At 40.1% G+C, this 21,254-nt stretch overlaps 1 protein-coding gene across 1 annotated transcript; it reads right to left on the bottom strand.

Annotated features, from left to right (window-relative positions):
• Positions 1-10,287: 10,287 nt before the first annotated feature.
• On the bottom strand, positions 10,288-19,681 carry DBR1 (debranching RNA lariats 1). Its single transcript, XM_072613564.1, has 8 exons — positions 19,245-19,681; positions 18,156-18,280; positions 17,119-17,199; positions 16,667-16,752; positions 15,658-15,882; positions 13,688-13,765; positions 12,513-12,658; positions 10,288-11,752 (listed from the first exon to the last, which is right to left on the bottom strand). Exons 1-8 carry the CDS (start codon positions 19,439-19,441, stop codon positions 11,056-11,058), a joined length of 1,635 nt encoding a protein of 544 aa, XP_072469665.1. The 5' UTR covers positions 19,442-19,681; the 3' UTR covers positions 10,288-11,055.
• Positions 19,682-21,254: the final 1,573 nt, after the last annotated feature.

Raw genomic sequence — 21,254 nt, 5'->3', positions numbered from 1 at the left:
ATAAGACAGAACACTTAAGGAGGGGTGGCCTTGGGGTTTTCTCCTTGCCAAGGCCATGTGATCCTCCCCAAATGGCCCTGGTCCTTGGCCACTACATTTGTTCTTTTCCATTCTAAGTGAAGAATCCTCTGAAAATCTAGTGAATTTCAAAAGATCAGAGAGGTGAGCATCCAAAATGCCATTATATAACAGTCTCAAGGATCAAAATTTTGAATGCCCAGAAGGACAATGGAGGGATGTGTGGTGGGAATAAATAAGTTACAGGAAGTCTATCACCAGTGGTGGCCTATGTGCAGGAAATCATAATAAAGATGTCATCAAAAACATATATAATCAGAAAAAGTGGGATGGTCATCTACCAAGAATATGGAATGATGCATAAACCTAATGTTGCACTACTATCAACAAAATATTTAAAGCCTTAGAAAATTGTGTCTGGTACAATGCACAAGTAGATCCTCTTTGGAGAATTTATATGAGGATATGGATAAGTACTGTACAGCAGCTAAGTGGCTGGGATAGAGTTCTGGTCCTGGAGTCTGGAAGACCTGAGTTCAAATACAACCTCAGATATGCAGTAGCTGTGTGACCCTGAACAAGTCACTTAACCTCTATTTGCCTCAGTTTTCTCATCTGTAAAATGGGGGCAATAATAGCACTTACCTCTCCGTGTTATTGTGAGGATCAAATGAGATGATAATTGTAAAGGTGGTTAGCATAGTACATAGTAAGCACTATAGAAATGTTGGCTATCATTAGTATTTTGCCTTATTTCCCGATGACTGATCCTTAGCAAGATATATGAACCCAAACAAAGTAAAATAAAATGTTGTCATCAAAAGCTATTTGAAATAGTTCAATTTAGTCTAATATCCAAAGCAGTCCATTCTCAGCATTCATAAAGCTGAGTATCTAAAAAGGATGAAATAATGGTCAGACAAGACTATCCCAATGACTCTTATAGTGCCCACCACCTTGAAGAAACATTGCCCTGTATCTGTTCATCATTGCAATCAGTCCATCAGAACCCAGCTGTAGTACTTGGACTTAAAGTCACCATCCAAAGAACAATTCACTGCTCCTAAGCAGCCAGCAAATAGGTGCCGTTGTGCCACCGCACCATAATGCCCAAATTACTAAGAGACACTCCACACTCCTGCATATCCCAAAGTCCAACACCTCAAAAAATTAGAACCTCTGGTGTTTTGTGCTTGTAGTAGGCATGGGCTTTATTACAGCCTTCCTGGATTTGAGGAGACAGTAGTTAATAACAGCTCATTGTTTCTCACAATAGCAATGGAATACACCCAAAGCTACAGCAATAGTGGGAAAGCAGTTGAGAGCTCTGAAAGAAAGCTTCCACATACTTTTCCAATAGGCAGACAACCCACCTAAAATGACAGCAGTTCAGGCTCTCTTTGGGATGTATGAAAAAGGAAAAGTTAAAGAGACCTCTAAGGTAGTTTGATTGAATTCTAATTGCTTAAAAAAAGACTCAACATTGCTCTATTTGCCTTCAAAGCTTTCAGCACTATAGTTCCGGTTTTTAATGTTCATTAAACAAGAAACACTGATACTCTTGTTCCAGCATTCAGTTATTAACAGGGCAAAACAAACATCCAGCATGATATCTTATCCGTATTACCTATTCACTTCACCTCAAGTCAGATGTTGGGACAAAGAGTGGTGTGTTTAGTTTACATTAATGAATGCAATGACAGGCAGATGTGGAACCTTTTCATTTTCAGCACTTTTCATACACATTTCCCATATTTTGTAATTCACAGGGAACTTTTGGATTGGTTGGCTTCCGAGTCCCCTTCCAACTCTAAATCTATTAAAAATTGATTCCCATCTCTGAAGCATCATAAAAATAGATTGATAAAGGTCATACATTCAATGACAGAACTAAAACCTGGTCTGCCCAATTCTGGTATAAAAAAATTACATAGAAAACTATTGGATCAGATGCATTTTGAGGTCCCTTCCTAGGCCATGCTACCTTCTATCACTGGGACATTTTTTTATTAATAGCTTTGATAATTCTCTAGGATCCCAGCATTTCCTCTGCTTTATTATACCACCAGTCTATTGTGATCTTATTTATGAGACCTCCAATGTAGCTTGAGATTGTGCTTGAGATGAATGTGATTGTTCACATATTATTCTGCTTTGTAAGAAAAATCTTGTACTGATAAGAATAAGATTAAGGTTAGGGAAGCAGAGAAGTGACCCTTGGAAATTATTCAGAGAATTTAGCTGCTATATTCAGAAGCCTAATCTAACCCTTGGCTCAACCTCAAAAAACTCAATGGCAGAATTTGAAGAGATATATATTTCCTCCTCAAAAGGTGAAGGAGGAACACGTGATAGGGAAAACACATGAGGAAATATGATATGCATAAACCCTTGTAGATTTATCAGGAAATATCATAAAAGCTCTTTGTACAATTAATGAAGTTACAGGGAAACGGTAGGGGTGGACGGTTAAGAACTTGGTTAGTTTTCTAAAAAACAATAATGTTTGGTTTTTCTTTCCTGGTAGGAATTTTGTAAGTTCTGGATTCATCTTTTCAAGGATAAATGAGCCATAAAAGTTTTTCTGGTTTCAGAAGTCTAGGTTGCCATAAGTATCAACACACCTGGGATCTAAAAGGAAATCAGACTGAGATGAAAATAAATTAGCAATGAGCTTAAAAGAAACCAAGTAAATTCTGATTTTCCATTCTGTTCTTTTGGTTAAGAAATCTGTCTATGTGGGGGAATGTTTTTGGGAGCGGAAGCAAAATGGAAAAAGTTAATTCAAAATGGATCATCATTTTCTTACATATAGCTCTCAATTTTAAATTGTTTAATTAAAGAATCACAGAATTTCAGAACAGGAAGGGGCCCCAAAGAATATGTAGTCAAATCTATGCCTATATAGGAATCTCATTTATAACTTCCTCAATAATTGGCTATCTGGCCCTTGAAGAGCAATGTGAGGGAATTTCAAATATATTTGCTGTAAGTAAATTATACTTATGTGCCCTTAGCTAAGAATACTATCAGAGCTGTCCTTAGGATACAACAAATCAGAATGATAGTCACAGTTCTCACGCTTTAGGTCAGCACTTCTTAAACTGTGGGTCATGATCCCATGTGGGGTCGCAAAAAATTTAGCAACAGTAAAAAGTTTCTTGATGCACAATAACCAAAAGTTAATTCAGAATCAAAGACATAATGAATCTGAGCTGTTTCTGGGAGCACTTGCCCATGTTCTATCACACAACTTCACTACAGCCTTGGTTCTGAACACAAAGCTTGTGCATTTTGCACTGCAGATTCCCTCAGGCCATGTAATGCCAATGAATGCTGCCAAAATGCGAAAAGGGGTTGTGAGTGAAAAAAAGTTTAAAAAGCCCTGCTTTGGGAGAACCTGGTACTTCTGGGAATGGTCAGTGACTCACATTGGTATTAGGTAAGCTGAATAAAGTGATTCCTATCAGCTTGTGTCAGAAAAGAATCAAACCGCATAGAATTCTAGCCTGTAAACCAGGCTAGATGAAGCAAGGTACTCTGAGGGACAGAGATATGGTGGCATGTGCAAGACGAGTCCAGCCACTACCACTTTGACCACCTCTCATCAGATCTTGATGTAAATAGCCCAGGGAGAAGCAGCGTCCCCTGATTGCCAGCCCTGCTTCCAGCCTGGCCTTGTAGCCATCATTAAGGCCACTTGGGGGAAGGATCCACCATTCACCATTACTACTACTATCTGCTGCCCAACTGTCATGGATGAGCAGGTAAACCTAAGAGCTTGGAGAAAAGCAGCATTCTCCATGCCCTCTGATCACTGGTTTTGCTTTCAGCCCAGCCCCCATTTCTGCTGCTTATTGTTTGTCCTTCGTTTTTAAAGAGGACTGATGACATCATGGGTGAAGTCTTGACTTGTGGGTGAATTGGATTTAAGTGAGGCAGAGCTGCACAAAGTTGTCAGCCTCACTCTCTCTTCCAGAGTCATTAAATTCCAATGGCAGGACAAAAGTTAAGATGATTAGTGCAGGCCTGTGCTGCAATGGATGACCTTGGCATCTTTGATACCTGACCAAAGCTCTAAGTGCTCCACAGAGACAGCTTTAGCCACCTTCATGGCTGTTGGAACAGATTGCTCCCATTCCACCAAGAAAAGTTTTCACGTGCTTGGTGTAGACATCTCCCTAGCTTACCAATAGGTTTGAGGTCTATCAGTTATATAGTCATCATCCAAAGAAGCAACCCTTATGGAAAAGGGACTAGTCATCCCCAACTGCCAACTAACTGTTACCCATAGAGCAGGCAAGTTGGTAAAGTAACAAAGTTACCCTGAGAAAGAGATGGACAGTGGCATGACATGTGTCAGGTAAATCAAACTTCCACCATTACATTGACCACTACCTCCACTCAGACCAGAATGGAGATAGCCCAGGATCATGAACCTAAAAGCCTCAGGAATAGCAGCATCCTCCATACCACCATCCTTGCTTCCTGTCTAGTACTCACAGCCACCATCCAGAGATGGACATGCTGCAGCCCCTGCCTTCTCTACCACCATAGTGAGTGAAGACCTAGAAAAGAAAGTCCTTGAAAAGTCAAGGGGCGGAGCCAAGATGGCGGAGTAGAAAGACACACCTACACATAGCTCCGAACCCACAACCCACAGAATGGCTAGAGGGGACCAACCCACGGTGAATTCTGCACCCAGACGCCACGGAATATTGGAGCAAGGGAGATTTCTGTTCCGGAGAGACCTGCAAACCTCTCGCGGGGGGTCCTTCGCGCTGTGGACTGGGCGCCGGGACTGGGAGCTGAGTACAGCCCTGCAGCGGCCGCGACACCGTGAGGAAAAGATCCGAAAGGGCTACGGAGACGGGATCTCCAGCGGCCACGCGGGTCCCTCCACCCACAGAGGGACCTGCAAACCTCTCACAAAAGGTCCGTCGCGCTGCAGACGCGGAGCCCAGCCCGGACCTGCGGCTCCGAGAGGTACAGATCCTAGCAGGCTTTAGGGATAGGATCTCCAGCGGTGGCACAAGCCCCCCCACCCACAGGTGACGAGGGTCAGTGAGAGAGTCTCTTTGGTGGGTCGAGAGGGGAGTGGGGTGCCCCCATGGCTCGGGCCCCCCCGGGAGATAGAAGCTGAGAGGCGGCGGCAGACAGGGGCTCCCCAAGCGGGCGGGAGCCTGGATCCATTGTGGAAGGTCTGTGCATAAACCCCCTGAGGGAACTGGGCCTGAGAGGCGGGCCTGCCCCGACCTGACCATCTGAACTTAATTCTCACACTGAATAGCAGCCCTGCCCCCTCCAAAAGCCCTAAGGCGGGAAGCAGCATTTGAATCTCAGTCCCCAAACGCTGGCTGGGAGGACCAGGAAGCGAGGTGGGTGTGAGGAGAATATCCAGAGGTCAAGTCACTGGCTGGGGAGAATGCCCAGAAAAGGGAAAAGAAATAAAACTATTGAAGGGTACTTTCTCGGAGAAAAGACACCTCCTCCCTTCCTTTCTGACGAGGAAGAACAATGCTTACCATCAGGCAAAGACACAGAAATCATGGATTCTGTGTCCCAGCCCACCCAATGGGCTCAGGCCATGGAAGAACTCAAAAAGAATTTTGAAAGTCAAGTTGGAGAGGTGGAGGAAAAACTGGGAAGAGAAATGAGAGGGATGAAAGAGAAGCATGAAAAGCAGATCAGCTCCCTGCTAAAGGAGAACCAAAAAAATGTTGAAGAAATTAACACCTTGAAAACTAGCCTAACTCAATTGGCAAAAGAGGTTCAAAAGGCCAATGAGGAGAAGAATGCTTTCAAAAGCAGAATTAGCCAAATGGAAAAGGAGATTCAAAAGCTCACTGAAGAAAATAGATCTTTCAAACCTGGAATGGTACAGATGGACGCTAAGGACTTTATGAAAAAGACAGATATCACAGAACATAGCGTGAAGATTCGAAAAATGGAAGATAATGTGAAATATCTTATTGGAAAAACAACTGACCTGGAAAATAGAATCAGGAGAGACAATGTAAAAATTCTGGGACTACCTGAAAACCATGATCAAGAGAAGAGCCTAGACATCATCTTCCATGAAATTATCAAGGAAAACTGCCCTGAGATTCTAGAACTAGAGGGCAAAATAAATATTCAAGGAATCCACAGAACACCGCATGAAAGAGATCCAAAAAGAGAAACTCCTAGGAACATTGTGGCCAAATTCCAGAACTCCCAGGTGAAAGAGAAAATATTGCAAGCAGCTAGAAAGAAACAATTCAAGTATTGTGGAAATACAATCAGGATAACACAAGATCTAGCACCCTCTACATTAAGGGATTGAAGGGAATGGAATAGGATATTCCAGAAGTCAAAGGAACTAGGACTAAAACCAAGAATCACCTACCCAGCAAAACTGAGTATAATACTTCAGGAGAAAAAATCGTCTTTCAATGAAATAGAGGATTTTCAAATTTTCTTGATGAAAAGACCAGAGCTGAAAAGAAAATTTGACTTTCTAACGCAAGAATGAAGAGAACCATGAAAAGGTGAACAGCAAAGAGAAGTCATAAGGGACTTACTAAAGTTGAACTGTTTACATTCCTACATGGAAAGACAATATTTGTAACTCTTGAAACATTTCAGTATCTGGGTACTGGGTGGGAGTACACACACACACACATGCACACACGCACACATACATAGAGACAGAGTGCACAGAGTGAATTGAAGAGGATGGGATCATATCTTAAAAAAAAATGAAATCAAGCAGTGAGAGAGAAATATTGGGAGGAGAAAGGGAGAAGTTGAATGGGGCAAATTATCTCTCATAAAAGAGGCAAGCAAAAGACTTATTAGTGGTGGGATAAAGAGGGGAGGCAAGAGAAAAACATGAGGTCTACTCTCATCACATTCCACTAAAGGAAAGAATAAAATGCACACTCATTTTGATAGGAAAACCTATCTCATAATACAGGAGAGTGGGGGACAGGGGCACAAGCAGGGTGGGGGGGAGGATGGAGGGGAGGGCATGGGGAGGAGAATGCAATCCGAGGTCGACACTCATGGAGAGGGAAAGGATCATAAGAGAATAGAAGTAATGGGGGTCAGGATAGGATGGAGGGAAATATAATTATTCCTATACAACACAACTAGTATGGAAATCTTTTGCAAAACTACACAGATTTGGCCTATATTGAATTGCTTGCCTTCCAAAGGGAAGGGGTGGGGAGGGAGGGAGCTAAAGAAGTTGGAACTCAAAGTGTTAGGATCAAATGTAATGTTCGTACCACTGGGAAATAAGAAATACAGGTTAAGGGGTCAAGAAAGCTATCTGGCCCTACAGGACAAAAGAGAAGACGGAGACAAGGGCAGAGAGGGAGGATAGAAGAGAGAGCAGATTGGTCACAGGGGCAATTAGAATGCTTGGGTTTGGGGGGGGGAGGGGAGAAAAGGGGAGAAAATTTGTGACCCAAAATGTTGTGAAAATAAATGTTAAAAGTTAAATAAAAAAAAAAAAAAAAAGAAAGTCCTTGCTGCCAAAACCCTTGACACAGTTAAATGGTTCATCATCATATAGTTGTAGTAGTGGGAAGCTGAAAGACACTCAACCATCCCCTAAGGATCACAAGGACTTTTCCATTTGACTTGCAATTGTAACCTTATATATGTATTGCCTCGTCCATTAGAATGTGAGTTCCTTGAGACCACGGACTGTTTTGCTTTATCTATAACCCCCGAACACTTAGCATGGGACCTCACACTACATAAATGGTCTTTCATTCATTAAGACAAAGCAGTCAGGACTCTTAATTTCTCTCCCTTGTATATTCTTCAGACTGTCCTTTTATGCCTTCTTTGGTCCTTCAAAGCTGTTTTTGACATCCACTTTAGTCTGATTTCATCCATATAGGGAACAAAAGTGAGTGGCAGGAGAGGGCCATAGCACACAATACAATTGGTCTGGGTTCCATACCCACCGGGGGTGGTACTGGCTAGAATATCCTGCATTAGACAGGCTTGAATTTTTACTTTGTTTTCAAAATGTCCTAGAATGACACAATTCTGTGTCTCAGTAGAGGTCCACTCCAAACACAGCATAACGAGAAGACTTGGGGTTGGAAAATCTGACTTAAAATTTTGATTTATAGAGTTTTAGATTTGCAAAGCACTTTACAAAGGTTAACTCATTTCATCCTCACAATAACACTGAGTTAGGTGCTATTATTCTTATTTTACAGATGAGAAAACTGAGGTACAGAAAGGTTAAGTGACTTAACTTTAATAACTGATTGACTTTCCCTGGGTTACACAGGTAGTGTCTGAGATGGGATTCAAACTCAGATCTTTCTGATTCCAAATCTTGTGCTCTGTCTCTCTCTGAATCATCATGCTGTAGTCCATTATTTTTCAATGTCTTACAATAATAAACCTAAACTATAATGTGAGCATTTTCTTTTTGGATCATACTATTCCAAGAGGGAGATAATAACTTCAATTGGGGAAATGAGTTATATACAGATTTTCCCAGAGATCTTCCCAGAATTTGATTGGACTAGGAGCAAAGTACAAGGTGAATTTATCAATTATTACATGCAAATGAATTTTATAAAATCTTACATCAATCCTTGAGAACCCTGGGCCAAGGTAATTTGGGCAGGTTCTGACTACAGTAAGGCAAATCTGTTTCCTATTAGAACCTTTAGAATTGGAATTCAATTCCACCTTTCAAGAGGCTCCTTCCTCAGTTTCATTATGAACATCATCAGTTCCTTCTCTCTACATCTGTATACAAGTAAAAACCTCTAAGCCCCAACAAACTGCTATAGACAAGAGACCCTAACCTTATTCACCTCTCTCATGTCCCCAGGCAGTAGAAAGAGGTGGAAACTAGAGGAAGCATAACTTACTGGAAAGAGGACTGAACCTGTAAGAATCTGATGATTTGGATTCAGATCTAGACTTTGACACTCTTACCCATTTCATTTAATTTCACTGAGTACCAGAATCCTAAGAGGCCATATGGCACAGCACAGAGAACTGGACTCCAATCAGATCAGCATATCAAACTTGTCTCAAACACTTACTAGTTGTATGAGCTCAAACTAGACATAGAAATTAAGCCTCTCTAAGCCATTTCCTCAAGTGTAAAATAGATACTTGTACAACTTGGACTTCTTACATTCTACAACTCTGATGGTTATTATTTCAATTAATTTTTTTTTAGTTAACCCTCTAGTCCTACTAAATTTCCTCAGAATTCAGTTTACCTTCAAAGTAGCCAGAGGGATTGAATCTGAGGGGTGCTTGAGATTTCTCCTTACTAGACAAATACATAAGAGTATCATTCCCTTACTGGGATTGGGTGCCTTTGTAATGCTCATCATCTAATTGCCTCAACAGAAGCCTACAGAACATCTCCTCCAGTTTAAAGGAAGTCATATTTGTGTGAATGGGGAAAGAACAATTTGGTTTGGCTTTTTGGAGCAGCTGAACTTGGGAGTTAGGATAGGAAAAAATGACACAAATGGAACCCAGTTAATTTGCTGAGGACAAATCTTAAAAAGTCTCCACTGTCTCTCCAACAGGGAACTCTTTCCCTCAGGAACTTTCAGTAAGGGACCACTAAAGAGTCTGTACCCCAGGCACCCTCCTCTATCTCAGCAGAAATGACTGTTTGCACATGGCAAATAAGAGTGCATATACTGGCCTAAGGAAGGCTCTGGCTTTGTCTTCACTGAACATAGGGGGTGGGGGTGGGGTGAGAGAGAGAGACAGGGAGGGCATAAGGAGTGGTTGCAATCCTGAGTTAGATCTACCTAGTCTTGAGGCAATCTTGTGAGCTGTCAGAAGCTCCTGAGCACTTCAGTGGGGGCCAATCGGCAAGAGAAATTTCCTGCACCGGAAACAATGACCACTGATACGAAAAGAAACTCGTGCTGACATCATTGGCTAGACTCCTTTGGAGTTGCCTGAGCCATCTCGTGGCAATTCCTGATGTCAGCAAGTAGAAGAGAGCATTGAGGGCATAATACTCTGCTCTGCAGCACCCACCAATAAAAGGACAGGATCAGGCTATCACAGCACTCCTGTCTGGAACAGGAAGGTAGTGGCAGTACAGGGAGGCAGAAACTCTGCATGGTTAGGGGGGGATGGGAGGTAGGTATGGCAGAGCAGAATATTCAGGCCTTTGCAGTGGCAGGGCCACTGATCTCAGGCCTATAACACTCCATCTCAGCATGACGAGGCAGTCAGACCCAGGCCTTAACACAGTATCTTAACACATAGTAGGTGCTTAATAAATGTTTATTGACTGACACTATAATAAGGGGACAGCATGGGGCAACAGAGCTAAGACCCTAGTAGTGGCAGAATCAGAGACAGTACTCATCCCCCCGGCACAAAGGAGCAGCAGGCAGAGGTGGGGGCCCCAACAGCAGTGCCCAGAGACGATTAAGGTTTATGAAATACTTTCCTCTAAAACAACTTGAGATAGCACAAATGCTAGCCTCCTTTTACAGGTGAAGGAATGTGGGTTGAGAGATGTTACATGACTTGTTCAGTCACAAACAGGTAGTATTTCAAACTCAGGCTTCAAGTATTCTGAATGCAAATTCAGTGCTGTTTTAACATACCCTTAGTCTTATGTCTAATGCTTATGGTTCTCAGATTCATGATATTGTCCTAAAAAGTATCTAATCTCTTCAATTTAACTTAATACTCTTCTTAATGCTTTTTCAAAAAGCTTATTTCTCCACAGCTCAAGTTGATTAAGTTTAATAAACTGAGTATGGCACAAAAAAAAAATATTTTTGCTTTCAGAAATAATGAATTTAACTCACAATATATAAGAAGTTAAACACAGACATCTCCCCCCCACTCCCCACAGAAGCAAATGCTAAAATTTCTTGTGTCGATTCCATTGACAAATGTTGGGTTAAGTCCAGCACAAACAGTCAAATTCAATGACTTCCGACTACAAAACGTGAACTGCTTATATATACACCACAATTTATTCTGTATAAAACAAAGTTTATGTAGTCTTCCCTATTTCTTTCATTCTACATTACTGTCATCCTCTGCAGAATAGATAGCTTGATTCCTTCTCTTAATTTTCTTTTGTACATGGTTTCCATTTCCAGTTTCATCACTTAGTCTTTTACAGGATTTCTCATTTAAGTTCTTCCCTTCTTCTGATAACTGACTTTCACTAGATTTCTCTAGTTCATTTGTGGAATTCAAAGTATCATCAGAAGATACTACCATAGAATCTGGTAAGATCCTAATGTCAGAGAAGCTTGTTGAAAAATCAGGAGGATGATGATCAGATGAGGGCTCCACTGAGGGGGTAGTAATGTCACCATGTGAACCTGTAATATTGTCTTCACCCTCATCATCCTCATCAAGCATTATTTCATCTGGGTTAATAGAGGAAGACAGGACAGAGTTATCTGTGTTATATTCACTTGGTTCTTCTCCTGATCCGTTACTGTCCACTTCCTCATCATAATCTCCACGCAACGAACTTCCTTCTATCACCTGTTGAATTCTATTATTAATGTCAGTGAGGCCAAGATGGGCACAAAATTCTGTGGTCTGAGGACTGATCCTGTGAACTAACTCCATGTTTTTCTGGGGCTTGCTAGGATCATAGCATACAGCAGTCACACTGAAGTTACATGGAATTTTGAGATCATGGTTCATTTCTTCCAATACCTCTTTCATTGCTTCTTCTGTTGCACTATAATCCCACCTAGAAATGTTTGGGAGAAAAAAGTATTATTTATTTTTATCTTGGTAAAATTAAACAAGATAGAATGAGAAATTCAAAATTAATTTTAGACTCACAAAGACAAAATACAATTTTGCAAATATAATTAATTTTTGAAATAATTTCTTCAATAAAACTATCTCTAACTAATGCAAGGTAAGTCCATGTTGTTCCAAATGCAAAGTCTTTCCTCCAGAATGCTTGAGTTACGAGGCATTTTTTAAAATATACATGTGATGGTCATCTCCTATCTTCTCTTTTAGGTGATAAGGCCTTAGGGTGTCTAGATTACTCTAGCTACATACATCATTAAACCTTTGTTTTTTACACTAGTAAGTGGGAATTGTAATTACATGATATATATTTATATAACTTATAAAATTTTAATTTATGTATTTATATAATTATAATACATTACATAATACATATAACTTAATGATAATTAAAATTATCAGTTTATTTGGATGATTATTCAAGAATAATTTCCCTCCCTTCTAGGCTTACTTTAGGTTATGCACACATCAGAAAGAGAAAAATTTTTTTTCAATAAAATCATAGCTATTTAAGAAGCATTTGAGTCTCTGAGATGTGCTATGCAATAGAGATAAAAACAGAAACTAGCCCAGTCTTCAAGCTGACAATCCACTAGAGGGATGGAAGGGGGAAAAAGGAAATTATCACATACACAGAGAAGCATATACAAAATATAAATACAAAATAATATAGCACCTGATTGACTTACTTTGCATGGAGGCCATTATTTTCAGGCATATTCCATAAGCCTCGTGACACATTTACAAGACTATTTGTAGCCTTTAGAACAGTGAGCCATTCAAGGTCATATTCCAAATAGTCTGGTGCATTTGAGTCATGCTCTATTTCTATTATCTATGAAAAAAAAGTGAATACTTTTTGGAAGATCTATTCATTTTAATATTATTGACACTAGGACTAAATACAGTATGCTCTCTATTTTTACTACTTAACAAACCATACGCTTGCTCTCAAGGAAGAAAACAATTATCTAACCTCAGCATTAAGTACTCAAAACAAAAGACATTAAGGTGTAGAGATGTACTACACAGTAGTACAGTTATCTAATATTTTAAAAAAATATATCTTACCTACTGCAACATCTTATTTTAGAACTATCTAAAACAATTCTAATTTCTAAAATTTTATAATAATTCTAATTCCCAATTCAATTTTCCAGCTTCTCAATCATCTATGCTTCTTCCCTATAGAAGAGAATGATGATAATAGTACATGCTATTTTAAAATAATAGTAATTACAGTATCTAAGCCTGGCTCACCAAACAATATTTTTTTTATAATTTATTATTCTCTCATCCAAAGGTTTGAATTTTATATTTCATCTTTTGATGAAATGCACTGTGAATTAGTGCAACCATTCTAGAAAACTATCTGAAATTATGTAAGAAAAGCCACTAAATCATCGAGACACAGTCAATGTTGATTTTAAATGTCTTCTTTGTTACAAAGGCTCAATATGGCAGAAAGGGGGGTACATCCAGATATAACAGTGATGTAAAAACAAAGGACTTTAAAAAAGAGAAATTAGACCAAACACACATAAACATAAAAGCACACATATTAACATACACTTACATACTATTACTTCAAAATCTTTACAAAACTCTTCGTTTTCAACAACACTGTGAAGCAGGTAGCACAAGTATTTTGTACATTTTACAAATATGAAAACCAAAGCTCTGAGAAATTAAAGTCATGATTTGCCTAAGATCATACAGCCAATAAGCATGCTTCCATGACTGACAATAAATGTACTCTTGACAGAAAAACTAACATGCATCTTCATGATTGATGAATGAAATTTCTTTTTATATTCTAAGTGCATAAACTCTACAAAAGACAGTCATCTTATTTCATTTTTACCTGTAGGAAGTCTCTGTGTGGCAGACATTTGTCTAAGGCTAAAAATTTGGTTACTTTTGGTGACTGTCCATCATTGGCCTAAAAAAGATAAGTTATGGTTTAACTGTTAAAAAGCAGACAACGATTAATTAAAAAAGGCTAAGAAAACTATGATACAGGGAGGTAACAGAATATTTCTGTGCCATAATGAATGATGAATATCAAGAATTCAAATAAGCCTCAGTAAAACTTATATGAACTAATGAGGAGTGAAGCAAGTAGAACTAGAAATATACGTCTACAACATTATTAAGTAGAAAGAACAACAAAAAAAACTGAAGATGAATATTTCATTTTAACCCTGGACACGAGTTGAGAAAATGTACTTCCTTCTCTTCTTTCCAGAGGTGGAGGACTGACTGGGGGTAGAAAACACTGCATGTGATATCAGACTCCATTGATATACTGGTCAGTTGATTTCCCTGAACTGCTTCCTCTCTTTTAAAATTCTTTATCACAAATGATGGTTTGCTAACTGGGGAGGGGGAATGAAGGTGATATAAAACTATAAGCTCCAGTTTCCTCACTTCTAGAGTAAGGAAGTAGAATTAGATTATATCTAAGATTCATCCTTGCCTTAAAAATGCTACAGTTCTCAGAATGGAAAGGTTGGCTACTTCACCAAAAAGTTCATTTCAGTCCTCTTCCCCCTTCTCCTACCCAAGCTGCCTTGGCCCTAGGAAATTTATCCCCTTCTTATAACATGGTTTCTCCCTCCAGTCCTATAATCTCAATTTCAATCATCCTTCTGGGAAGACCAGGAATCATGTGATACTGAAAAAGTATGACAGAAGTACAGAAAATAAGGGTATGAACATTTGGAGTCTCTGGAAATGGACATTAAAGGTGGGACATAAGACCTCAGTCTGGGCCCTTAGAACTAGGAAAATCTTATGAGATTATATGTAGAAAACTTGAGAGGAAAATCAAAAATTTATTGAGAGCTCACTCAGTAGAACACTGTGTCTAGATGCTAGGAAGACCAAGTTTGGATACGCCCCATCTTTTAACTTTCCTTCAGCCCCTGCATCATCTCAACCCACTAGCTCATCTCTTTTCCCTGTTCTACTACTAGGATTCATCAGAGTAATCTACATCCAATGGTGATACTGCCTCACTTTTTTTTGCCCTCTGTAATGGAGACAAACAAGGTTACAATATTAAAACTACTCTTCAAGGGACATCATTGATCTATTTATCACTACGTTCAGTAGCCTTTTCTCATGCATCATTCATGTTGAACCCTCCCTAGCACAATATGGAAAAACTCTCCTTAAAAACTCCTCCTCAGATAACACTGGTTTGTTTCATGTAATAATCACCCTCTTACACATGAAATCATCAAATACTTATTAAGGGCTTACTGTGCCAGGCACTGTGCTGGTTTTGGAGATATAAACATAAAAACAAGACAGTCTCTGCCTCAAAGGCAGAGCATGTTCAAAGGAAAATAAACTACAAGAGACGTAATAAACGCAATCAAATCGTTGGGGACTAGGAGGAGAGAGAGTGACAACTGGGGAAACCATGAAAGGTCTCCTGAAGGAAGCCTCACTTGAGCCAAGTTACGAGTTCCAAAAGGAAGAAACGAGGAGAGAGAACATTCGAAGCATGGTCAATAGCCTATGTAAAGGCTCAGAGGAAAGAAATGCAATACAGTATACTGGGAACAATAAGTAAATCAGTTTTGTGCCAAGGGGAGGTGTATAATTAATATGTATGTCATTAGCCAGCCTAGAAAGTGGCACCAGGAAACAAAATGTTAGGTCCATTTGTTTTTTTCCCCAATGAGTCTGAATAAGTGAGATACAAAGTTTCCACTTGAAAGAGCTATAGTATTCATAGGGGAAAGCCCATTTAGGAGTGAGACACTAAAAAGGCTTTCTAAGCTGGTTTCTCAACAGCATCTACATATTTGATATATATATTACCTGATGTTTCATGAAAGCTGCAAACTTCACGTGAAGGTGTGCAGAAAACCAATAAGTAGGTTTCAAATAATGTAAAAGCTCTGAAGCAGCAGGGCTTCCTAATGTGTTGTTTTCGACTTCTTGTCGAAAGAAGGATTTTGTCTGAAGAAGTTGCTTTTTATTGCCATAATGGTATATACTTCTTGGCCAGTCATGAGACAGGAATACATCAACTGGTTGTTTCAGCTGTAATGCAAAACAATACAACATTTAAGGGAAGCCTTACCTAAAAATCAGAACCCTCACTTCCCTCCTCTTCCATAATCCCTCCCCTAGCCACACAACCATTTGGCCATTCTGTCCACTACTGCTTAAATTAAGACCTCACCCTCTCTAACATTAAGATGGTCAAAGATGTTATTCAGCTGTTCAAGGCAAACAGGAATCCTTATTCTGACAAGTCTGAGTCAGCCTTTTACACAACTTCTAATGCGCAAATTTGTGGTATGTATTTTAGAACTTTATCGTAGCCACACACTTACTGAGCACCTTCTACATAAACAGCAACATGCTAGGAAATGTCTGGGCGTATAAAAAAAGTCTAAGATATAGAATCTGCCATCAGTAACTTACATTCTAACCGCAGAAGACACAAATTATACACACACATAAACAAAATCATAAGACTTCAGGATTTTAAAGCAAAATCATAAGATTTCAACAATGTAGGATTAATTGCCCAATTAATGTTATAGACAGTAATCAAAAAAGAGAAAAATCACTTAGGGGTAAGAAAAAATGAACTATAAGGCTGGACTGGATTGGACTAGACAGTAAAAAAGGAAGGGTGTTATTAGCAGTAGAGTTCAAGAAACAAACAGAAAGGAATACAAGTAAGCACCAATAAGTTTCTTTAGCTAATACTACATCAGGAGATATTGCACCAAGTTGATTACAAAAAAAATGTGTAGGGACCTTAATTTTTATAAAAATGATTTCCAAGACTGCTTTAGTGTACTTTTTTTCATACCTGTTTTAATTTGAAGACTTCAATATTTCTCACATGGTATACACTTCTTACTGAGTTTTGATCATAAGGAGGGCATTCATAATGTCCTGAAATTAATAAAGTGAAATAAGTTACATTTAAATCATCAGAATATTATACTTCCCTAGTCTTCAAGATAATTCACAAATGCTAAAACATGTTGCAGTTGCTTGCTCCCAATATATCTGCTTTTCTATTTGGGGACCCTAGCACTTTTAAAAATTATTATAACAAATTCATTTCTGGTTTATGAAATTACTGTAAAAAATTAAATTGAATTACTTGTGGAGTTAGAAGACCTATAATTTGTGGGATGTGTTATATGTACTTATCTTAAAGTTCTAAGAGTTCACAGAGAAGTACCTATGAAAATAACAAGGAAATATGCTAGATAACCTATAAGTTTCTGTGTAGCACTTTGGAAATCATATTACCTTTTCGGTAGTCATGAGATTTGAAGATACCAGAGATTCCACCAATTCTTACACCACGGAATTTAACCACTCCAGCATATCCTGAAAAATTATACATGCAAGCAAAATCCCATGTGCTTCAATATTACACATCAGAAATATGAGCTCAGATCGTTTATAATGCATCTAAATTCACAATGTCTACTGATTCATTCTGAGAAAATTACCTTAGATAATCTTTGAAATAAAAAGTAATCAACAACAATGAAGAATTATAAGATAAAGTAAAATATTATGAAGATCTGCTGAAAAACAAAATTTTAATAACCTTTTATAAAATTCCCAAGATCTATGTACTGGCATTCAAAGTAAGAATGCGCCCAAACACAAAGCTTCTGGAGCTTACATGAAAGAAAAAGACATGATGCCTTCTAAGGAATTCTCAATGGAACTAATCTGTCTTGGAGTTCAATAACAACAAAATCAATATATCAGTCAATACTTACTAACCAGCTAGGCTGTCAGGGACAGGAAAGAAAAAGGTATTGTCCCTCAGGCAATTTATTTGGGGAAATGATAAGCCTTTTATTTCTTTAGCAAATGCAGGCTTGCACATATATGATTTCATTTGACTTTCAACCCTGTACGGGAGACATCTCAAATATTATTATTATTCCCATTTTATGAATGAGAAAATTTACGATTTGAGACACTAACATAATTATTAAGTGGCAGATCCCTTCCATTTATAAAATCTTATGCCTCAATTTCACAAAAAAATAAATGAATCCCCCTAAAAACACCAGCTATATTCCCAATTGCCTTTGTATACAGATCAAAATAAATATTCCACTGGCTAGAACATGTACATTTTTTCCCATAAAAACCCTTTCATCTTTGGAACTACAAACTCAGGTCCCACTGTCCAGATCAGTGAGTATCACTGATTGGATATAAACTTATTTTGAATTTCACACACCATACACTCTGTCATCTAAAGGTACACATAAAGACATATGCATGCCTCCCACCACTACACATAAAAAATGAGCAAATACCTAGATAATATATGTTTGGTGCCACCCAGCCACCGTAAGGTAGCTCCTGCAAGTGATTAGAGGCTTCATGATTTCCCCCAATGAAGACTGTAAGAACAGGAGCTTTCTTCTCACCAGAGTAATACCTAGGACACACGTATAAATCTGTCAGTCATACTATACAATCACATATTGTCAGGCTGCTTGTTATGGATCCAATACACTAGAAATTTTTCCATGATGGCAATACAATTCAAACTTTCCTTAAGCAATTAAACATGAAGAACAAGTCATTCTGGAGCGAATAAAAGAGGAAAGTATGGGGAATATTTTTTGAGGATATTTAATCTGCATTTAAGGATAGAGGGAAATTAATGTAAGCTCTATGAAGCCACAGCTCATTTTTTTTTTTTTTGGTTTTTGTCTTTATAATTTCAGCACCTAGAATATACAAGGCACTTAAGAAGTGTTTGTCAAAGAGTGCACTTTTGAAAAAGGCACTTTATAATCCCAGTGACTGTCACATACACGGTGCTTACGAATTAACTGCTTGCTAAAATAAAGAATTCAAGCCTTTAAAATGTGCAAAGACGCCCTTTTATCTGATCTCCAAAATAACCCAATAAGGTGGATGCTCTCATCAGTCACATTTTACAGTTAAGGAAACTGAGACTCAGTCCGGTTAAGGGACTTGCCCACGTTCTTCCAACAATTCAATTCAATTCAAACATTTATCAAGCGCCAACTATGTGCCAGAACAGACACGGTGCTTGGCGCTAGGGATACAAATGCGGGAAAAGGCAGTATCGAAGGTGGATCTCGACCCCAGACAAGACCTCGAGCCCCGCACACGACCTAGGCGGGCAGCGCACAAGTCATCACGTCTGCTCCTTCCCCTTTCGCTGGCCAGAAAGGAAGACGGAGGGGATAGAAACGATCCGACCCTGCGTCTTCGGGTGACAGGAGGACAGAAAAGCTCAGGAACTGCTAATAGGAAAGAGGAAGGGGGAGAAGAAAGCGAGAGGGAGAGAGCCAGGAGGAGGAGGAGGAGAGAGGGGGCGGAAGCGGCGCGCCGCAGCCAAGAAGCAGCGCCAAAGGGGCGGACCCAACCTGTAGAAGGTCTGCATGTGCCGGTACTTGGGGGGCACGGCCATGCAGCGCAGGTCGGCCTCGTTGCGCACCGCCTGGAAGTCTCCGCAGCACAGCAGCAGGTCGGCCGGGCCCCCGCCCCGCTGCTCCGCCAGCGCCAGCGTTTCGTAGATCTTGTCCAGCTCCCCATGACAGCAGCCGGTCACGGCCACCCGCATCCTGCCGACCCCAAACGGCGATCTCCGCGCTCCCGTCGGGGAGCCTAGCCAACCGTCAGCGGACACACCGGAGGAGAGACCACGGCCGGATGTTCACCCCGGAGAGACCACAGCCGCTGTTCACCCCGCTCCTGGGCGGCCCGGCGGGAGCGGCGAGACTCCCGCCTTCCTCCGGTTCCAGTCCAACTCCAGAGGAAGTGGCGTACCGGGTCGCTACAAAAGCCCCGGTACTTCTTGCTCGGCAAGTCTCGCGATGAGGAGGGAGGGAGCTCAGCCCGCGAGAATTGGCCAGCGCCTGGCCCGTGCGCAGGCGTCGTCCGAAGGGTGGGAAGACCAAGTGTGTCCTTGAGGACGTGCCATTCGGTGATGGCTCTGGGGGAAGCTGGACGAAGGTAGCGTTGAGGATTAAAAACGAAAACAGTTTGATTGCTGCGTTTTGCTTTCACATTACATCCATTTACAGATTACTCCCGCTTTGTGAGAAGTCTCTTCTAACAAGTAAAACTCACAGTAAAAGTTCGTGCACCACATCAGCACCAGCCCCACCACCACAGTCCTAATTTATTAAGTTAACAGAAGCATATTTTGTCTTCCACCTCTACCCCATCGCGGGGAAAGAAAGAAATAAATTTCTTGTAACAAGCTAGTCAAGCAAAAAAGATAAAGGTTTGATACGCCTCTCCAGAGGGGAGAAGTAGCGCTTCTACTTGGAAAACCCATGAAGGCAAGAAGTCAATCAGAAGCTGAGAGGCACCATCTTCCCTTAAACTCTTGAAAGCGTAAACTTTCCTTTGGGTCTGCCATCACGTCAATCTAACTGCCTACATCTCCCCTCACATCTCAGTCATCTTGCTCCAAACCATAAGCATTTTTTCATCCCCTCCTCCACCCCACAGAAAACTTGAACGCCATCCTGTTCCCTCAGAGCTTCCACAGTTCCAAGCCTACCCCCAGCTGCATTCCATTTCCACTTTAGGCATTGTCTTCTCCCACTAAAAAAGCTCTTTGAAGGTCTGATATACTCAACTAATGCCTAAATTCTGGATCCTATCTTATAATGGGAAGGGAGTTCAACCCTGAATAAGGCAATCCTCTATAGCATCCCATGGAGGAAAAATCAATTTCTCTCCAGAGGGTTCACTGATGGAGGCTAAGCCAAACAAAGTCATAACTAGCATAAATATTAATGTATACGAGGATACATTTCCAATTAAATTCAGTAGGGGGCCATAAGAGTCACCCCTTACTGCAAGCAGGAATGGTAAATGAGGTGTGAGTGGGAGCTGCTGGTTCTAACGAACCAGAACCTCATTCTTTGTCAGTAACACCTCACTTTTGGTTCTCTTTCCATCCCTTGACTTAGGACACCTGGTGACATTCATCCAGGAAACTAGAATTTCACCTAGTCTTAAACACATAGCTTGTAATACAATTACAGAAGTATTTATTCAAGCAATCTGGAGTAGAGCAATTTCCTAACCGTAAAGAAAGCAATAAATAAATAATAGCTGATACTGATATAACACTACAAGGGGTAAAAAGTGCTTTCCATAGCTATTGATAAATCAACAAGCATTTATGAAGCACCAACTGTGTGTCATGCACTGTGCTAGACAATGAGAATGCAAAAATAAAAATGAAATAATTTCTGTCATCAAAGAGCTTACACTCTGACGGGGGGAAAACATATACATATATGTAAAAGGAACTGGTATCTCTGTAGAACATCTCTGATATCTCCCCACGTGGAGGAGGCTAAGGAACCAACTCCCAGAAGAGTTGTGATAAGTATAATGGAATGAAAATAACAACA

Source organism: Notamacropus eugenii, chromosome 5 (genome assembly GCF_028372415.1).
Source record: "Notamacropus eugenii isolate mMacEug1 chromosome 5, mMacEug1.pri_v2, whole genome shotgun sequence".
Lineage (NCBI taxonomy): Eukaryota > Metazoa > Chordata > Mammalia > Diprotodontia > Macropodidae > Notamacropus > Notamacropus eugenii.
The sequence above is the reverse complement of the archived record's forward strand: the minus strand, read 5'-3'. Positions and strand labels throughout refer to the sequence as shown.